Source organism: Alligator mississippiensis, chromosome 2 (assembly GCF_030867095.1).
Source record: "Alligator mississippiensis isolate rAllMis1 chromosome 2, rAllMis1, whole genome shotgun sequence".
In the NCBI taxonomy this organism is placed as follows: Eukaryota; Metazoa; Chordata; order Crocodylia; family Alligatoridae; genus Alligator; species Alligator mississippiensis.
In genome coordinates, this window is record NC_081825.1 from 276436518 (window position 1) to 276455701 (window position 19184).

General features: G+C 42.2%; 1 protein-coding gene across 1 annotated transcript in view; it reads right to left on the minus strand.

Annotated features, from left to right (window-relative positions):
• Nucleotides 1-241: 241 nt before the first annotated feature.
• BTBD7 (BTB domain containing 7) overlaps nucleotides 242-19184 on the minus strand; it is a 91267-nt gene continuing 72324 nt past the window's right edge. The window contains exons 7-11 of the mRNA XM_006275415.4: nucleotides 17744-17887; nucleotides 14238-14427; nucleotides 11933-12111; nucleotides 9250-9678; nucleotides 242-5561 (exon numbers count right to left, since the gene is read on the minus strand). Of these exons, the coding sequence (XP_006275477.1) occupies nucleotides 4740-5561; nucleotides 9250-9678; nucleotides 11933-12111; nucleotides 14238-14427; nucleotides 17744-17887 (1764 nt within the window). The 3' untranslated portion in view covers nucleotides 242-4739. The remainder of the gene's footprint in view (nucleotides 5562-9249; nucleotides 9679-11932; nucleotides 12112-14237; nucleotides 14428-17743; nucleotides 17888-19184) is intronic.

Genomic DNA, 19184 nt, shown 5'->3' on the forward strand with positions numbered 1-19184 from the left:
AGCCATAAAACTAGTGTATATATATATATATATATATATATATATATATATATATATATATATATATATATATATATATATATATATATATTTTTTTTTTTTTAAGACAAACTCTTACTCCTTTGTTTTTTCACTGAATTTATTATAAAAAACTTTGGGAGCCAGTCAGCTATTTTAGGCAGTTAGATGTAGAATAGGGTAGTCTTGTGTGGCTAAACAGAAGACACTTCGTACAAGCACGTTCTATATAAGCCATTTATTTGAAATGCCAACTATATGTAGGATAAAGTCAGTGTTACATGCTTCTCAGCAACAGTAGAAAAATAGAACCAGTGAAAACCTTTTTACAACTGTAATGGTACTCAAAAGAGAAATGTATTGTTTTACAATGCGTCACACAAGACTAGAATTCAAGTTTGGAGGTACCTAAATAAAAATACTATATTTTAAAAAACACTATGTACAATTGAAGCGTAAACAAGTTTTACAAAGTACTGGTTATGCAGGTTGTAGAAAAAACACTTGCATAGGACATGAAGTCAGTTTAAGAAAATTTTCTGAGCCTTTAGCATTGAAGGCACTTGACTTTATACCAGTAACAGCACAAGGACAAGAAACAAAATGTAACATTGCAGAAGGCAACACCACCTTCCGGAAGTACAGATAATTACAGAAACTGCAAGTCCAACTGTTATCTTTTAACTGCTCCCTGCCTTCAACAGAGCTCAGCATCACCTCCACCATAGAAATAGAGGGGCGTTCAAAATAGCAGAAATACTGGTGCTTCTACAGCACATCTATTCTTTCAAAAGAAACAACTAAAAAACATAAGCAGTTGAGACATTCAAAGACCAAAACTAAGGCTTGCAATGGGAAGGGCCAGAGCCTTTTAATTTTCAGTCTTTTAACATTGATGAAGAAAATAAACTAAAAACGACCCAACCCCAACACAAACTCACAAGACAGATAATATACAACTACTGCGACATAAACGGGGGGAACCCCAAAACCTGTGTGTTGCTTTTGTATACATTTTATACTGCTCTTTTGTATGAAATTAACACTTAAGTTACAAAACAGGCATCCTTTTTGTAAAACAAGCATCAACAGATGATTTTAGCTTCCAACAGAATGCTAAACTGCTAAGCAAGCAGTTATCCAATTCAGACTATTTAGAAGGACAGGAGATCTTAGAATTTCCCCTCTAATCTGAAAGTGGTTCATTTAAATAAGGGTTATCTGCTATAGATAAACTAAAAATATTAGTGGATGAAGGGTGATCTAGCAGAGGGCATGGCAACTTGTGTCTTGTGTATGAAATCACTGCAAATTTGCTGCTTGGGGGGGGGGGGGTTGGGGAGGGAAGGAGTGAACATTAGCTTTCATTAAGTTGTTCTTTCCATCATGTTTTGTATCATGTTCACCTATATAGATGTTGGCCCCCCAATTCAGCAAATCGGAGTAAATGGGTGCAGTTCAGTTCATCTGAATGGGTGTGCTCATGCAAGCCAGTGCAGTCTAATATTGCCTAAGTTTTGGGGCAAAAAACGTCACTATCACAAAAGGTTAATGCCAGCATCTTGTCTTTAGTGGACCTTCCTTGCTTGACATGACAATCCTCCTTACGTGCATCTGCAAAAGACTGCACTGTTACCTGGGAGTGCCACAAAAGTCACCCACTAATGAGGTGCCTAAACTGATGAGGAGTGTGGTAGAGGGGAAGGTAGCAATGTACTTTTAAAATGTAGGACAAAATGAAAATGCAAAGTGCAGGTAGGACAGGAGAACAAATGACTAAAATCCTGTGCCACCAGCTCATCAGCCAGTCAGACTATCTGGAATTTTACATGATCTCTTCCTGGGAATACTGCTCAACACCATGGATTGCCCATTGGAGACCTCAGCAAATGACAACTGAATGCATTAGAAAGCAGACAGCAATGCCATAAAGTTTTCTCCACTGACTTACTCCACTACCAAAAAAACCCAAAAAACATTTCACGGATGCCTTCAAACTACATACCTCCTGAAACTTCTGTTTTCTTTACCAGCCACACCTCCACGGTTCCACTGTGAAAGCTTCTGAAAGGTGCTGCTATTCCTAGGTTTTAGCCACAATTTACCACTTAGGCACACAGTGCCACATCCAAACAACACTATTAGTTGCTAAAGCAGTTTTCCCTGAAAGCAAGTCTACTGAGTTTTAGGTAAAAGTTATACAGAATGTTAAATATTCTGTTGAAAGCCAAGATGTATATGGTGATTGGTTATTGACCTTTGAATATAAACTGATACAAGCACAATCATTTACTTTTAGTAATGAGATGACTGTATTGGGATTTTAGCAGTTATGAGATTGTGGGACCAACAGACACAGCTCAGACTAGTGCTGTGCTAGATTCTTCATAGAGCAAAACCAATGAACCTCAGTCCCCAACCTGAAACACCAGTACTAAACAGTCCCATCTTCTTTGAGGTTATAAAGACAATTGTTCGACACTTGTAATTCTGTGAAAGCAACATATTAGTGATGAGGTTGGAGCCAACATGCTTGGGGCCCAAGCCAACTTAAAAAACAGAACAAAAATAAAACAAAACCAAGCCTCCAAAACCAAAACAAATCTGTGCGATTCAGACATTCACCATTGCATTTCATTATAACAGTCCAACACAGCTGTACCTTAAATGAACCTTTCCAAAGTTTTCATACTGTGCAGGAGACCATCATGCTTTTTTGCATCACAAACCTCATGAATCTAGCTTACCCAGATGCTACCTTTATAGGTCGGAAATGCCTTACAAGTACGTTTAAACAATATGGTGCTATAGCTCACAGGCGTTGTGTACTTTAATGAAACCTTGAGCTTTTGAGCAGAGGAGATGACTAGTAGTAGAAATGACTGTCTTAATTGAAACAAAAAGTATATTGTAACAAGATTATATTTAAATAGTATTAAGCATCTTTAACTCAAATAAAACAAATCAGTATTAAGATCAAAATAGTCTTTAGCTCACACTTAGGACTGAGCTCCTCAACTGCTGGAAGATTTTTCATTATAGAAATCATTCTTATAGTAGTTTCATAGTAGCTAGGGTCAGGAGGGACCTGAACAGATCATCTAGCCTGACCCCCTGCCACAGGCAGGAATGAATGCTGGGTTCACAAGACCCCAGACAGGTGATCGTCCAACCTCCTCTTGAATTTGCCCAAGGTAGGGGCGAGGACCACTTCCCTGGGAAGGTGGTTCTTTAAAAAAAAAAAAATCTGGTGTTTATTAGCAGATACACTGTGGTATCAGGTACCACAGCTTTTGCTACACCCAGAATAGCAAATAATGGTATCATAACTATTGACAAGCATTTACTTTTGAATGACTATCACTATATATCCTTATAAATGTTTAACCCCAGCACAAAGACAAAGAACACAATCACTATCCTTTTCTCTGTGTTCATATTAGTCAGTCTCATCACCATGTGCTTAAAAAAAAGTGATGATAGAAGTGTATTTTAAAAATGCTAAAGCTATAAATAAAGATAAAGTAGTTACTTCTCCACTCCGTGATTTTGTTCACAAGAACAGAATGATTTACATTATGCAATTTGAGACACTTAAAACGTGTTAAGAAACACTAAATGACGTCACTAAAAGTGAAGCCCTTTGTTTTTACCACAGGCGGGGACAAAGCAAGGCAATGAACAGTCCTCTCAGCATCTCTACAAGGGAGACAGCCCTCTCAGTTGAACAAGTTAACAGTTTAGACAACATCATATGCTAAGCCTGTTCTTCCTGAAGCTTTAGGATTTGGAACGAATCCTGAATTCTGATCTTCACACACTCAAGCACAAGGGTATTCGGATGAGCAGAACTCAATACTGCTATCAATTTGAAGTATTTCTAGGTCGTCTTCCTCTATGAGCAAATCAGTAATTCTAGTCTACTTAACTGCTTCTCAGTGACCAAGAAGTTCTCCACATTCACAACTGAACCAGAATCCGTGAGCCAAGATTTTCAAAAGGAGCCCTTGGAAAGTAAGCAGTCAACACCCAACTGTTTCCTTAGGCTCTTTTGAATATCGCAACGATAAGTGTTTGAGAGGACTTTGCATCTCAGGAGGAGTAAACACACCAGCTAAGTTGTTCAACAGAACAGTACGAGACTGGATTTTTGTAGTAGTGACAGACCAGGAAGATTTCAGACCTAAAACAATCTTACTTAAAATGTAGTATTTTGATGTGCTGTTCTTTGGAATTCCTATAATTCAAAAATAAACACATTGGTACTATCTCATAAGAAAATACATTTCATAGTGTGCAACCAAATGCACATGGGGAACTGGTAGGTGAAAGGTAAAATGCAAAAGTATGAAAATACAGTCCTTTAAATGTAACAATGAAGTTTAACGTATTAGTACAAAACTAATACGAATAAAATAAAATATACAGGTGCAAAAGGCTACCCAACTGTAAAAAAAAAAAAAAGTGCCAGCTAGTTTTTTTGTTTTTTAAAGGAGGCTTAATTAAAAATTTGCTCAAATCACAAAATAAACCCAGAAGCAGCATCCAAAATAAAATGATAGCATGCTCTCTCTAATAAAGCAAAGACCGTATTAAAAGAAAAACAAAAATCAATTATGTGCTAGCATTCATGAATTTGGCTGAAAAAAAATCCAGCCAAAAGTTGGGAAGAATGGGGTGGTTTACAACTCTTAGGCACAGAGAAATAGTGGAGGTTGCTCTCAGAGGGCAGATTTTTTGTACAGGAAGTCTGGTTTGCTTGGAGACCTCCTTCCTCTGCTTACTGCCTCTTCCCTTTCCAAATCAGTATTTCTCTGTGCTCCATGTTCCAGAGGCTCATCATCTGCCAGTCTCCTACCAGCTCGCTCTTCTTGCATCTCAGAGGTGTATGCAGAGAGTGAAGGTCTGTTAGAGGTTAGCCCATATGTTAAGTCAGTTTCCATTTTTGTTCTTCCCCTGATGTGAACTGGGCCATTACCAGCATTTTCCTGGGCAGCCAATGCCAAGTCCAATCGCTGGGGAGGTTGCTCTAAGACATCGAGGTGTATTGGCTCATTCTTTTGTCTGTGTTGATGCCCATCTTGGGAGAGCACATATTCTCTCCTGGAATCCTCTTGTTTTTTTGGAGATATCTGGGAGGGTAGGTAGGCTGACTTTAAGCCACTTGGTGATGCCTTGCTGTGGCTATACAAATCTGGACCAAAATACATGCCTTGTGAAGGCGAAGGAGTGTGTCTGCTAGGTGCTGGAGTGGAAGGTCTGCATGCAGCATTAGAGAAATCATAAAAGTCTGGATACTCCTGTTGATTTTCTCGAGCATCTATTTTTTGCTCTATTGCATGTTTCTTTCGAGAACTGTGCATGTGCCTGGTCTGAATACAGGAAATGTGCGGTGCTGGACCTGGACCTGGTCCTACCTCTGAAACGCTCTGGCTTAGCTCTGTGTCAACAGCAAGTTCTGGCAGCCTTCTGTCCTTCAGAGACATTGTTGACACACCCATAGCAATATCGGGCATCAGTTCATTTAACATGGGCTGAGTGCACTGGAAAAGGAAGTAAGAAAGGAAAAAACAAAATCAGTCCATTTGAATTTTGCTATATTTTTCAATCTGTACTGAATTTAATCCACAGCATCACTTTCTGTAATTGGTGGTGATAACACTTCTCCTTCCTGATCCCCTTCAGGAAGCAACAGCCTTAACAAGTAACTTCCTTAGATTAAGAGCACATGTCATTTCAGGTGAGACACTTTCCCAATTAGGGCAGACTGGCTGGAGCTGCTCCAGTAGTCAGCAGTTGATTTTTCAAATCAAGAAGGTGCACCTGTGCTTTATTCTACACACTTCCCCCACTATTCAGCTATAAAAAGCAAGTTATTCCATTCAATTAGCTCTGAGAAGCAACTCTGAAAATATCCAACTCTGCATGTTACCTATGGAAAAACTTTAATAGTAAAGGAAAAGGTCACAGAAATTGAGACGCTGCATGGGGTAATGTAACCAATATAATTATTACAGAACAGTCCTTGTCCACTGTGAAAGCAAAGTGTCAATTCCTCTTCCCCAATTCCTCATGAAATGGGAGGTTATTATTTCAATAGGTGCACAGCGCTATATTTCATATTTAATATAAAATGTATTGTACATGTAAATGTAGACTGCTCAACAATGAACGTTAAGAGTGAATATTAAGATATTAATTTATATCAGAAGCATATTCAATGAGTAATGTTACATTAAGACAATACTGTAGCTGAGAAAATAGAGGGGGGAGCTAGAAATTGATGCACCTGGTCCTTCAGATTCAGAACAAGTGTAACCAACCCTTTGCATACACTTCATATCTTCTAAATGCAGATTAATTACATTTATGGTTTTATATTTTATTTATATTTACACACATACATATAGTACATGTGCAATATGGCTGAACTGTAGAAGTTGTAGTGCTGAATTTTCTTTCCTTGTATGTAATTCACAGGATCCCAAATGCATAACAATTAATCTTCCAGGAAAAATTATTTCCCAGGGTCCCTAGAGAGTTTGCAGCAGGCATATGGGGGTAAGTCCAATTCTGGGTCTGATAGGGGCAGGGTTCCCACTAATGGGTGTGAAGGAAGGAGGGGGCAGCAGGGATCTGGGAGCATCCCAACACCTCAAGTGAGACCTAGCCAGAGGCTAGATCCATCCACACACCCTCCTTCTATCTTCCAGATAAAACTAAGTAAAATGCTACAAAATGGTATTTAAAGTCAACAGCATTCCATTTTAATTACAAGATGCCTCTAGCTTTCTACATTAGCTGCAACTACTCAGGAGAAACACACAAAACCAAAAACATCCACCAAGTGTACCTGTGGCCAGCTCAATGAGATACCCTGGTTAAACATGTTGTAATGACTTAAATAAAATATTAAATGCAGCTAGCAATCCAAGGACAGAAAAAGTTGGAAGTATTAGGGCACTATGCCCTCACCTGAAACAGTGCTCATGTATGGCCATACAATCACAAGAAGTGATAGCAGAAACAAACAGGAGCCAGAGGCAAGGTGCAAAATAGAAACACGGAAAAAACCTCCATAAAGAAAAATTTGAAAGATTTAAATTGTTTACATTAGAGAAGAAATGACTAGCCAGAAACAAGTAAAAATTTCCCAAGTAATGAAATAAAGTGAGAATAGACCATATAAAGCCCAGAACTTTTCAAATACAAGAATAAGGACACAGAAAATATTGGAGAATTATACAATAAACACACGGTTTGGAACACATTGCCACACTTGGATGAGAACTTACAGAGTTATGCTAGGAATGAATAAACTGCAAAAAGTTCCCTTATTCTTTAGGACACAGAACCACCCCAAAACCACAAGGGTAAGAAAAGCATGCCCCTGTGGGTTGGTTATTTTGTAGCTGTCTTACTGTGTTTCCTGCACCTTCCTCTAAAGTATTTGGTACTGGTCGTTGTTCAAACTGATTCTGGAGGAGATGGGCCACTAGTTTGTTTGATCCAGGAGGGTAACTACCATACTTAACTTTTAGGCATTAATTTTAATGAGAAGACTCAAGATTTTTCTTGACATCAATTTGACTTAAAGGAAGTATACATCAGCATATATACTCTTCAGGCTAAAATAAATGAATGGCTTTAAAGCAGTTATAATTACTAGTACATAACTATAGTTAACAACCTCATGGCTAATAAGCATAAGGCTTTGTGCATACTTCCAAATGCTACCCTGTGTCAATGGCATTATGTACATGGCAAGTTTAAAGTAATATAAAATGAATTAGCTTGTAAATCAAGACATAAGAAAGCCCCTGAATATTTTTCCTAAATGGGACTTCTTATATGGCGAAGACAGCTATATCTTATACACTGGATATATGGATGAGTTAGGAATAACAGAATCAATAAATTAGCAAATTTTAGCCCAAAACCTTTTCTTTTTAAAATGTACTTTTACCAATTACCATATTCCCATCGAATACTGCCAACCAATATGATGAAGTATTTTTTTGCCCAGGGATACAAGTGAGATGTTTTTTCTGCTGGTCATACATGAATGATGGGAAATCAATCCCATGAGAAAAATTATAGGAAATAATCCCCATCACACATTTACAGTATATAACATGCCATCATCAAGATAGCTTATTTTACAATAAGAGCTAAAGAGAAATGATTGATGACTTCTGCCAGTCCAGAATTCTCCAGTCAATCAGAACAGCAGAATCTCAGTATACAAAAAACCATGAAACTGTGTTTTGCATTAGGACCTTTTACTGGCAAAAGTTTTCAAATCCAGCATGCAGCTGCATTAACTACATTATACCCAACTACTTCTGTTCCTTTGTGTAGCACTTTTAACATAGTAAACACACACAGAGCCACTCTATTGTAGTTAATCAACTTAGAGGCTATTTTCTTTGCTTTTAAATATTAAGCCATAAATACTCTCCTTTATATGTGGATATATCTTGCCCTTTCCTATCACTTTCCATCAGCTTACTCCTTTTAGAATCCTATTTAAAACTGCCCCTCAGGCATTCAAACTCCCCATGGATTTTCTCTACATAATGACTGTCTCTTTACATCAGATCTAAAGTGCTCAGCACTGAAGCCTTACAGCAAGAACACCACCTCTAGCTACTTCTTCAACCCTCCAGCCTACTAGTAGGGCTGACATTTGCTTCTGTTCCAATATGAAATGAAACCAAAACATTTCCAAAGTTATTTCAAGCAAAACCTATACAAAAATTAGAGAGCGCTGCCCCTGCTCCTACAGATGTCTGGTGATGAGAGCACTCATCTGGGATGTCAGATGCCTGCTCAAATCCTTATTCTGTCTTACTCAGAGCAGGGACGTGAACCTGGTCTCCCAGATCCCAAACCACTGGTTCTTTCTGTCTTCAGTTTTGAGCAGAAATTCTGTCTTGGACCCATGCAGCTTTCTAGACAAAGAGCACGTATTTAATTAAAAGAAGCTGTCCAGAGTTCTCAACCATCTCAGTCTACCAATTCTACTCCTTCCATTCTGACTTAATCCTCCACACTTCTGTAGGTACTTTATGGAAGGGGCAGTACATAGAAGATTCACTTTAAAATACAGCCATCTCCATTGCCAATTTTCCCAGGCCAAACCACTTCACTGCTAAATTCCACCTTAATTTCCCTTTTCAATACATTAATTTGAGACACACAGAGAGACAGACAGAGAGATGCACTTACTGCTTGCTTTTCTGCTGCCATTACTGCTGCTGCTGCAGCTACCGTTTGCCTCCCCAATCCCGTAGTGTTAGTGCAATCAGGTGGTGCTGCTTTGACACCAGGTAAGTAGACAGGTGGAGCAGCTTTGGAAGCTGTCCTGGAGTGGAAGAGTGAATGGTTACATGGATAAGAAAATGAACGTGAAGGATGTTGACTCGGCACCCTTTGTTTCCAGCCCACTTTGAACTGGTTGTGAATAGGTGTAGCTGGTGGATGGTAGGGAGGTGGAGGAGGGGGCAATGGTGGATGGAAGGCCACAAAAGAGTCTATTTCTGTAAACACTGTTTCTGCAGTGGGAGTGCTGTTGACTCGACATCGTCCAGACTGTCTCACTGTCAAAAGTGGGCTTTCGTCCCCAAACCGCTCATCAGGAAAGAACTTGTGAGGATTCTGCAAGGGAAAGCAAAAAATCAGGAGCTAGAAAACCAAAAAGCATTCTTCTCAGATATCCTATTCAACTGACCAGGACTGAGACTTGCAATCTAGAGATTAACATCAGCATCTCGCTAGTTCTACATCTGCTTTTTAGCTTTTTTTTTTTGTCTCCCGACTTATTTTTGAGCCAACCTGAATTTTCACTTGCTGACTATTCGCTACTATTTATGAGGAGTCAATTAAGTTACACTGCACAGTTTAAAAACTCTATCATATGGAGCAGAAAGAACAAATGACAAAAAGCAAATAATAAAATAATAAGCAGTGACTGTCCTTATTCATGCTTGAATGCTCTGTACAATATAGGTACCGCATGACAACAGCTCTTTTCCAAGTGGCTATGGGCAAAACGTTGCAAACATTCGTTTGATTTCCGATACAGCTTTCATTCAGTAAAGTCAAACCTGGACACATTGGTTTTGTAGCATTTCAATCAATCAGCTCAAGTGTAGGACAGGCTGAACTCTTTAGTGTTGTTACATTTTAAGTGACAGAAAGATAAAACACTCGTGTTATTTGAAAAAGTATCCCCTGATGCTCCCTAGAGGGGCTCCCGTAGCATATTAAGACAATCACTCACATCCCTGTCAACTTCAAAATCCGAGATCCAGCATTTTCCCTAATGAGAATATTTGAAGGTCAGAGGTGCAGAGAACTTGATAGAAGATGACATTAATATTTCTGTATTATATATTTATAAATTAATAATATGCCACCAATGTAAATGGGATTTGCTACTGGACAATTCCACTCTATATTATACAACCTTTTTCAAAAAGGAAGTGTTAATGTTACTTCTGTTTCTTTTCTTTCTAGCCTTTCCAATCAATGTCACTGTTGATAGATATTGGAAATAAAGTTTAACCTTTTTCAAATACTGATATTAGGGGTAAACCGATAAAGATTTTTTGGGCCGATACCAATGGCTGATTATTAACAAGCTATCAGCCGATACCAGTCCAATTGCCGATATGCAAGCTCAGCAGCTTGGAGAGCAGTGTTCAGCTGGTAAGTCTGTGGGGGGGGGGTATAGGTGAGGCATACAGGCACCTACCGTGAGGGAGGAAGTGGGGCAGGGGAAGATGCTGCCCAGTTGGGGTGCAGCAGGGCAGGGTGTGGGGAGTCTCCAGCCACTGCGCACACCCCCCAGGAATGCACTGGGAACGTGTGCCCCCAGATCTGTGTATGGGGCAAGGGTGGGTTTTCGTTGCGGGCTGGAGTCAGGGACGGTGCCGGGTTCTTCCCAGCAGGGGGTTGGACTGGGGCTGCACTCAGGGTGGGTGGTGGCAGCACTGGGAGGGGAGGCTATGGGGTGGGCTACAGCCATCCCAAAATTCACTGGAGCCCCACCAATCCCCTTTTCCAGTACTCTCACTACCTGCCCAAAGCACAGCCCCTGCCCAACCCCCCACCCAGCCAGGAAGAGCCCAGCACTGCCCCTGGCTCCAGTCTGCAGCAGCAGCCTGCCCTCACCCCATGCACAGATCCAGGGGGCACACCCCCCCCCATGCCTCCCTAGGGGGTGCACACAGCAGCAGGAGCCGCCACCCCCCACCCCCTCACGAGCCACTTGGGGCTCTGTCCCACACCCTGCCCCAGCTGGGCAGAGCCTGGCCCTGCCCCATTCCTTCCCACACTGTGGGGGGCCTCGATATGGTACCCCCCCTCCCCCAACCCCACCAACAGACTTACCAGCCAGACACTGCTTTCCAAGCTGCCAGGCTGGCTGTGTACCTGCTGCTGCTGCACCCACGCACATGGTATTTATTGGCGACATTTTTAGTCACATCAGACAAAAAAGCTGACTGCCAATAACGTCAAGTTTCCTTTTATCGGTGCTGATAAGATATGGACCAATATACTGGTGCAGTTCTAATTGACACATACACAGGAGGTCTCTCACTAATAAAAAAAAAAAAATCAATTTCCAAACCCATTTTGCAATATGGAGTACCGCATTTTAACATATCTATTTTCTTGCACTTTCAACAAAGAGATTTTTATTAATGCCTAGTTTGTGTATGGATGCAAAAGCAGGGGAGGGGTGCTGCATTTACTTTAAGTGTGCATACACTCACACTCAATGCTTCTTTTTTCTCATAGGTTAAACATGCAGTTTCCCAAGACTCATGTCAAGTCTCTTAAAAGCAGCATAGTTGTAAAATCAAGGGGGGGGTCGGGGGGGTCTTACCCAAGAGGATTTTCATACCTGCAGAAGTTCAGCAGCGGAATCCGGAAGTCCGAACTCTCGCAGGACACGAATCTGAATCTCATAACTGACTGTGGCACCTTCTCCACAATTGAGTGCATATGCCCTCTGCACCTGCTCAGTATGACGGAGCTCCTGGAGCCGTTTGATCATCTCTTTAACAACAAGTAGGCTGGGGACTGAAAGACGTGAAAACAATGGACAGGACTATTTCTTAAACTGTCTAAGAAAGACTATGAAATCTACTGCAGTGACTAGTTTCAGTTACACTTTTAGGATTACTGTCAGGCTGACTGTGCTTCTAAAGTTGACTGGCATTAAGCCAACAGTAGTTTGACTTGCATGTTTATGGTTAGAATCTTAGGAACGTCATTATGGGATAAAGGGTAGAACATGCTAGTTGTAGAGATGCATACCATTTTTCTGATTTCTGTAAAAGTCAGCCACAAATACAGTATTCTTTGTAAACTCCTTATGATGCAGGAATTTTATGATTTGGTTGGCCAGGATATCTTAAATCTCAGTAATTGCATGTTCCTTTTAGATGCATTGATTTTCTTGGCATATGCTTTATGCTTTTGGTAGACTTTTGGGATCGTAAGAATGTATTATCAATAATAACTACAGAAAATGCATTAAAAAAATTACATGAGTTTTAAGCCAACACAAACCTGTGAAAATTAAACTCTTTTATGCAGTCATCTTGAAATTATTAAAAACCTTTCCAGAAGGAAATTATATATAATTTGAGGTATTTATTTATCCTGTTGCACAACGCTCTCATCTAACATTTATGCTGCTGTCTGGCAATGGCTCTTTTTCCCAGGGACAGAAAGACTACAGTAAAATATGTACATATCTGAGAAAAAGCACACACAAATGCACTACTGGGATCAAGTCTGTTAACAAATATACAAGGGCAAAATATTGTCATGACCAGACTGCAAGAACAGCGTGAAGGGCATCTACATGTCAGAGATGAAACAAATACCATGCCACATAATTGTGATCAAGCAATTGCTGCCAATTTTAGAAAGGCCACAATAGTGCATATATTTTAGAAGGTTTGCACCATTTTACCCAAATTCTTTATTTCTAGCACATGGCCCAATACATTAAAAATGACCTGCTCTATCAGTCTTTCAAGAGTCCCAAACCAGCCTCTCTACTATATTTTATTATGCCAATACTCAACATTCAGATATTCTGCTACATTTCATTATGTCAGCACTCAATATACTAGCACTGGTACTAACACTATGAAAAGGTTGGATTTCGGGGTAAAATGAATCGGCCTTCTTTTCAAAAGGTTAGTTACCAACTCTAACATGAATTCGGAGCAATTTTTGATACAGAAACAATCTAGAATACTATATATGGTATTATATGTTATTTTTATCTGGAAGGCAGATATTGCGAAAGTATAAAGGAACAATATTTTTACATATTCAGTAGTTCACAGGCCAAGTTCAGCTCTTTCATTATTTGATTCAGACTAAAACCTGAACAGGTCCCAAGCAGCCCCAATCTACTGGACCTAATCTCAATATTGCAGGCAGAGCTCAGGAAAGGTTCATAAACAGCCTCAGAATGAGGTTGTAATGAGAGCAAGTCATTTTGCTGACACAATACCTATCCTCAGCAAATGTCCTTGAAGTACAGATGTCAGAGGACACTAGACAAGGGGGGCGGGGGCGGCGAATATAACTGGACAAAAATCATATGCTTCTTTTTTATGAATAAATTATAGGTCTCAAAGATTTTTGCTAACAGAATTACCAACACAGCTAGCATGGAATTTCAGACTGGGTGAGATGCTCTCATTGCATCTATGGCTGACTTTTCTAAGAGTGGTAGGCAAACATTTTCAGTTGAGGGGAACTTTTGGGAATGTTTTTGCTTTGGCAGCTCCCTAGAGTCTAAATTTGGCACAGAGCACTGTTATGTGATTAACCCTTGAACTGATTTTTCTGTAGTGGGTAAATGCTTTGAATGTAGAAACCAATTACAGAGAGTTTTGCAAAATATTTATTGTACCAGTGAGAGACTATAGTTATAAGTGCTTCTGCCCTGGCTACTAGTACCCTTCTAGCATAGATCCAGCTCTTTATAGTTATTCAGGTATCTAGTACTTAATATGCCTTGGAGCCATTCAAAACTGAGAACCCCTGGTAATCTGTTATATGAAACAGACTACCAGTCACTGCATAACAGACTACTGTGGCCAACAAGAAATTGAGGAGTCATCTAACAAAAACTCCCATGACAGGAAATTCTTTATCACAGTTTAATCAAGAAGCCTTACCTGGGGTTTCATTAGCTATAACTGAAGGAGGACTGGACTGATTACTGCTGATTTGCTGGTGGCTAATCATATGACAGCACTGTGGCACTGCATTGTTCACCATGTAGAGGGTGTCAGGTACATTGGACATTCTGACCATTCGCAAGCGAACTAAGTCTGTTTGTTCCACCATCATCTCATCTAGCACTGACTGAAACAACAGATATTAAACAAAAATACCCATTATTAAAAAATGAAAACAAAACTGCTGCTCAAACCCCCCCCCCCCCGATGTTCAAAAATTTTCAGAGTTAATATGCATGAAGCCCAAGAGCTGAAAGCATAACAATAACTAAACTTTTCTGTAGCTTTAATTTTGGAAAAAATATTTGGCTCCTTGCGATTACTTTTTACTCAGATCTTGCTACACTTTACAGCCATTAATAAATTAAGCATCAAGTCAACATATATGGTAGGTAAAACACAATCTCCCCACTTAGAGAGGAACAGACATAAAGTGACTCTTCCAGGATTAATCATGGAGAGATATTACTCAGCTCCTGATCCTTAATGCTGTAACTCAAAGATAATCCTTCCTCCAAGCTGACAAACTTCCCTAAAAGTGAAAGACACATCTCTAAAATGCTTAAACTGATGATGGAGAGGATTCATGCACCCTGAGTAAGATTCCAATGTCATTCTAAATGGTGTTCTTTTCACATATGCAGAAAGATCTAAATATTAATGAAGGAAGATGACAATTGGTAGAAACTGGAAATGTTTTATGGAACGTCTGTTTTGCATATCACATCTTTGAACATACATATAAAAATGCCAGATGAAAAATAAGCAGTAGTGTAACTAAAATGGGAGGGCAACTGGGATGCCAGCCCCTAGCACCAGCTTGTGGGACTGAAAAGATCAACTTTCAATTCTGAGATCTTAAGCATGCTAGTAATGACTGCAACAACCCCAAAAAATTGTGATTAACCAGCAAGTCATTTTTGTTGCTTTACTGCCAATCTAATAATAAAAGGCTTAGTCTGTCTGTCCACAACACTTTTGGGCAACTGTGCATGCGCTGCTGAGCGGTGGGTGGTGATTGGTTGGGCAGCCCAGGCTGCATGTGCCCAAGTTGCCAGGGAAGTTTGCATCTCCCTGCCTCCCTGACTGAAGGCGAAGGGAGGGGATCATGGTGGCTGCTGCCTGGCCCCACTGCCCCCCAGAAGAGCTGGCAGGGAGGGGGGGGGGGGGGGGTGGCAGGCAGGCAGGGAGGCAGATGTGGGCCAAGTGGACATGGAGTGGCAGGGTGGAGCAGGGCTGGGGAGGGGGCAGTAGTTGAGCAGGGTGGGACCTGGAGCAGTCGGGCTCTGTCCCTGCCTGACCCCCCAGTCATTCTTGACAGGGAATTTGCTAGTATGTTAGAGAATATTCCTTCAAATTTCTGGACATTATACCTAAGCAACCTTCTAACCTGTGCATTTTAATGCAAATATTGTTAGAGTAAATGCTGTTACAGCCTGTATGCTTTAGGAGACGTCTATAGACGTGTCAAAATGAACACTAATGTCCATCATAATAGTACATGTAAGTATATACTTAAAACACGTGCACTTACAGGAACAAAAAGGGATTCAGTATTAGACTCATTCTTAATTCGTTTTTTTTGAGAGATAAAACTAGGACAATCACTTTTGAATTCAACTATTGTACAATTATGGACTCCAGTCTTACAGATAGAAGTGCACCGATCCATCAGTTTGAAACTGGATCAGTACTGATGTAAAGAAAATTGTCTATATTGGATATTGGCCTGATGGGGCTGATGGATGCCTGTGCTGCATGCAGCCGTAGCACAGCACGGAGCAGAGCCAGAAGCATGGAGAGCTGCCTCCGGCTGTTAAGTTGGAAGGGGAGGAAAGGGACGTTGGGGATGCAGATCAACAGCCCCCCAAGGTGAGGGAGGGGCCAGGGGCGGGAGGGCCAGAGGCGCAGCTTGTGGTGTGGGGGCAGCTCCCACTGCTGCTTGCACCCAGGAAAGATGAGAGGGGTGGGGGTGTGCCCCCGGATCTGCATGGCACAGGGCAGGCAGCAGCTGCAGGGCGGAGCCGGCACTGCCCAGGGCTTCTCTTGCCAGGGGTTGGGCTCAAGAGCAGGCTCCGGCAGTGCTGGGAGGAAGGTGCAGCCACCCCAAATTTTGTCACAGCTCCGCTTCCAGCCACATGCTGCTGCCCGCTGTAGCCTCAACTTTTCCCGGCGCATGGGTGGAGATGGGGTGTTCAGCTGGGGCTGCGCCAAGTGGTGCCACAGGGCTGGGAGTGGAGCTGTGGTGAAATCTGGAGTGGCTGTAGCCTCCTCCCAGCACCACTGGAGCCTGCTGCAAGCCCAGCACCCGGCAAGAAAAGCCCTGCACAGCACTGGATCCACCCCACGCTGCGCAGATCCAGGGGCAGATGCCTCCCCCCCCAGGTGCAAGCAACAGCAGGAGCTGCCCCCACCCCAAAAGCCGCATCTCTGGCCCGGCCCCCCCCCCCGCCGGCTAGGAAGCACCTGCCCCCTCCCTTACCGCAGAGAGCACTTATTTGCACACCCCCCCCCACCTCTTCCCCTCCCACCACTCCTGACTTACCACCTGATGGCAGCTGTAATGGATACCAGATTGGTATCGGCCAATATGCCTCCTTAAATATTGACTCTTTATTGGCCGCCATAATATCGGTGCACCCCTACTTACAGATCTTCAGATTCACCAGTGCAGTGATCAGCATATCAGGTGAAGTTAGCAGAGGCAGCTTCATACTACCTTCTTTCCTGCAATTCTAGGTATTGATGGAGTTTCTGGCCTACATGAGAATTACTTCAGGGCTGCATTAATTTGTATGACTGTTAGCCACTGACAAGTGTTCAATGGTAGCTATCACTACAAAAACATGCCATGACAACATACCCCCATCCCATCCATAGGCTACCTTAGGATGCTTTCTGTGTTGATAGGTGCTGATGGAAGGGATGGGGGAAAAAGAAAAGAGTACTTCAAATGTTGTTGCTTTATAATGTGAGAATTACAGGGAGGCAGTACTGATGGAAAGGAGCAAAAGGAATTTGAAATCTTGACAGAAGAACTATAGTAATCCTATTTTGTCGTGGCTTTGGAGATATGCTGTCATTCAGGTTCTAATAAAAACAATTTCAAACCCTCAGAATTCTTGTTCCCCACAGGAACTAACGAGCCCAGAAGACCTAGAAGGTAGGAACTGGTTTGGGAAAACTGGCTGGAAACCTGGCCAATTTTCTGCTGTGGTTCTGCAATTTTAACTAAGATCAACCTCATCTCATTTTTGAGAAAGCTTTCTTGAAATTTTTCTGACCGGTTCTAGGGACTGGAGTCTGACGATCAATCTTATAAGCTGTTTTAAATTGAAACCTTTAGTATTTTAGTCCAATACATACAAAGTGAAAACCTTCTGTTTGCTGAATCCCACTGACATCAGTTTAGCAATGACCAAGCATTATTAATGACTCATTACCTTTGCCTCCTCCACATATGGTGAAAACAGTCTTGGCTTCACATATATTCCAGCATTCTTCTGTCGTAACCAAGCATTTGACTTGCCACCTTCTGCTGTTGGCAGCATGTCTGAAGGAGGGGTGCTAATGAGACCTCTCTTCATCTTTAAGAATTAAAACAAACAAAAAACAAAAACAATACACAAAAGAAAAACACATTTAATAATTTTAATAGATAACAAGAAAATACCGAGTAGGTACAGAAGAGTATCATGACGTTGATGAGATTGTTTTAAGAAAGACATAGCTGAGTCCCAAATTCAGTCATTCCATATTTTATATCAAGTAAAAGCCTAAAACAGTGGTTAGCAACCCCAGTCATGTCTTGCAGAGCACGGCATGCAAGGCCATTTTGCTCAGCATGTCAGAGCTGACCTGGGCTCTGGGCAGGCACCACCGGCCTTGCAGCAGGTGGCTGGGAGGGTTCCTTGCCAGGCAGCAGCTACCCAGAGCCTAGGCTGGCTGTGGCAGGCAAGGTCCAGGCACAGCAGGGCACCTCTCCAAGCTGTGAGCCCAAGGCAAAGGGCTACAGAGCCAGGACTACCCAGCAGGAATTACCTGGCACAGCCCACGCACACGGCCAAATTTCCCTTCTGGGGCAGAGTGGGGGAGGGGCCAAGCACAAGTGTGACTGAAGCAGGTAAGAGGTGCCTGGGGAATGGGGAGGTAGCAAGTGCCAGGGTGAAAAGCCAGTACAGGAGGTGGGGGCAGGCTCTCTTGGCTGTTTTGCAGGTGGAGGCTCACACTCCACGTGCCCTGCCCCAGCAGGATCCATGTCCCCATTCCCTGCGGGATGCATCCGCACTGCTAGAGGCTAAAGAGTAGCACCTCAACCAAGGGCTGCAGGCAGGCATGAGCCCCGACATCAGCCCAGATAGGCCTATTTGTTGCCTGTCAAGACTGTGAGCCTAGCCCACCAAGGAACTTGTTATCCCCCACCAAATGGGGGACACCACTGGAGACAGGGAACAAGTGATTGTGGGGGACAAAAAGTGAAAAAGAAGGATGGGAATGCAGGTTACAGGTTCAAAAGGAGTGCACCACCAGGGGACACTGAGCAGAGCACCCCAGACAGTGACCACTGACTCAAGGTGACTGGAGAGCTGGCGGACACTGCCCAGTGATGTTCTGCCCAGTTCTCCCCAGAGACAGAAGCAGACTAAACGCAGGAAAATGGCCCTGCTGTCCCCAGGGACCCTCCTGGCCAGAGACTCCTTCCTGGCAAGGTAAATGGCCATCTTGGCCACGGCCAGGAGAAGGCTGACCAGGAGGTCCCCGGGCTTGGTGGGGCTACAGAGGAGTAGGAAGCCCATGCACCAGCTGCGGTCTGAGCTCTTTGTGGAAGCAGCAGAGGCAGCAGCAGCAGGAGGGCTCTGGTAGTTTCTGCCCCCTCCGCACCCA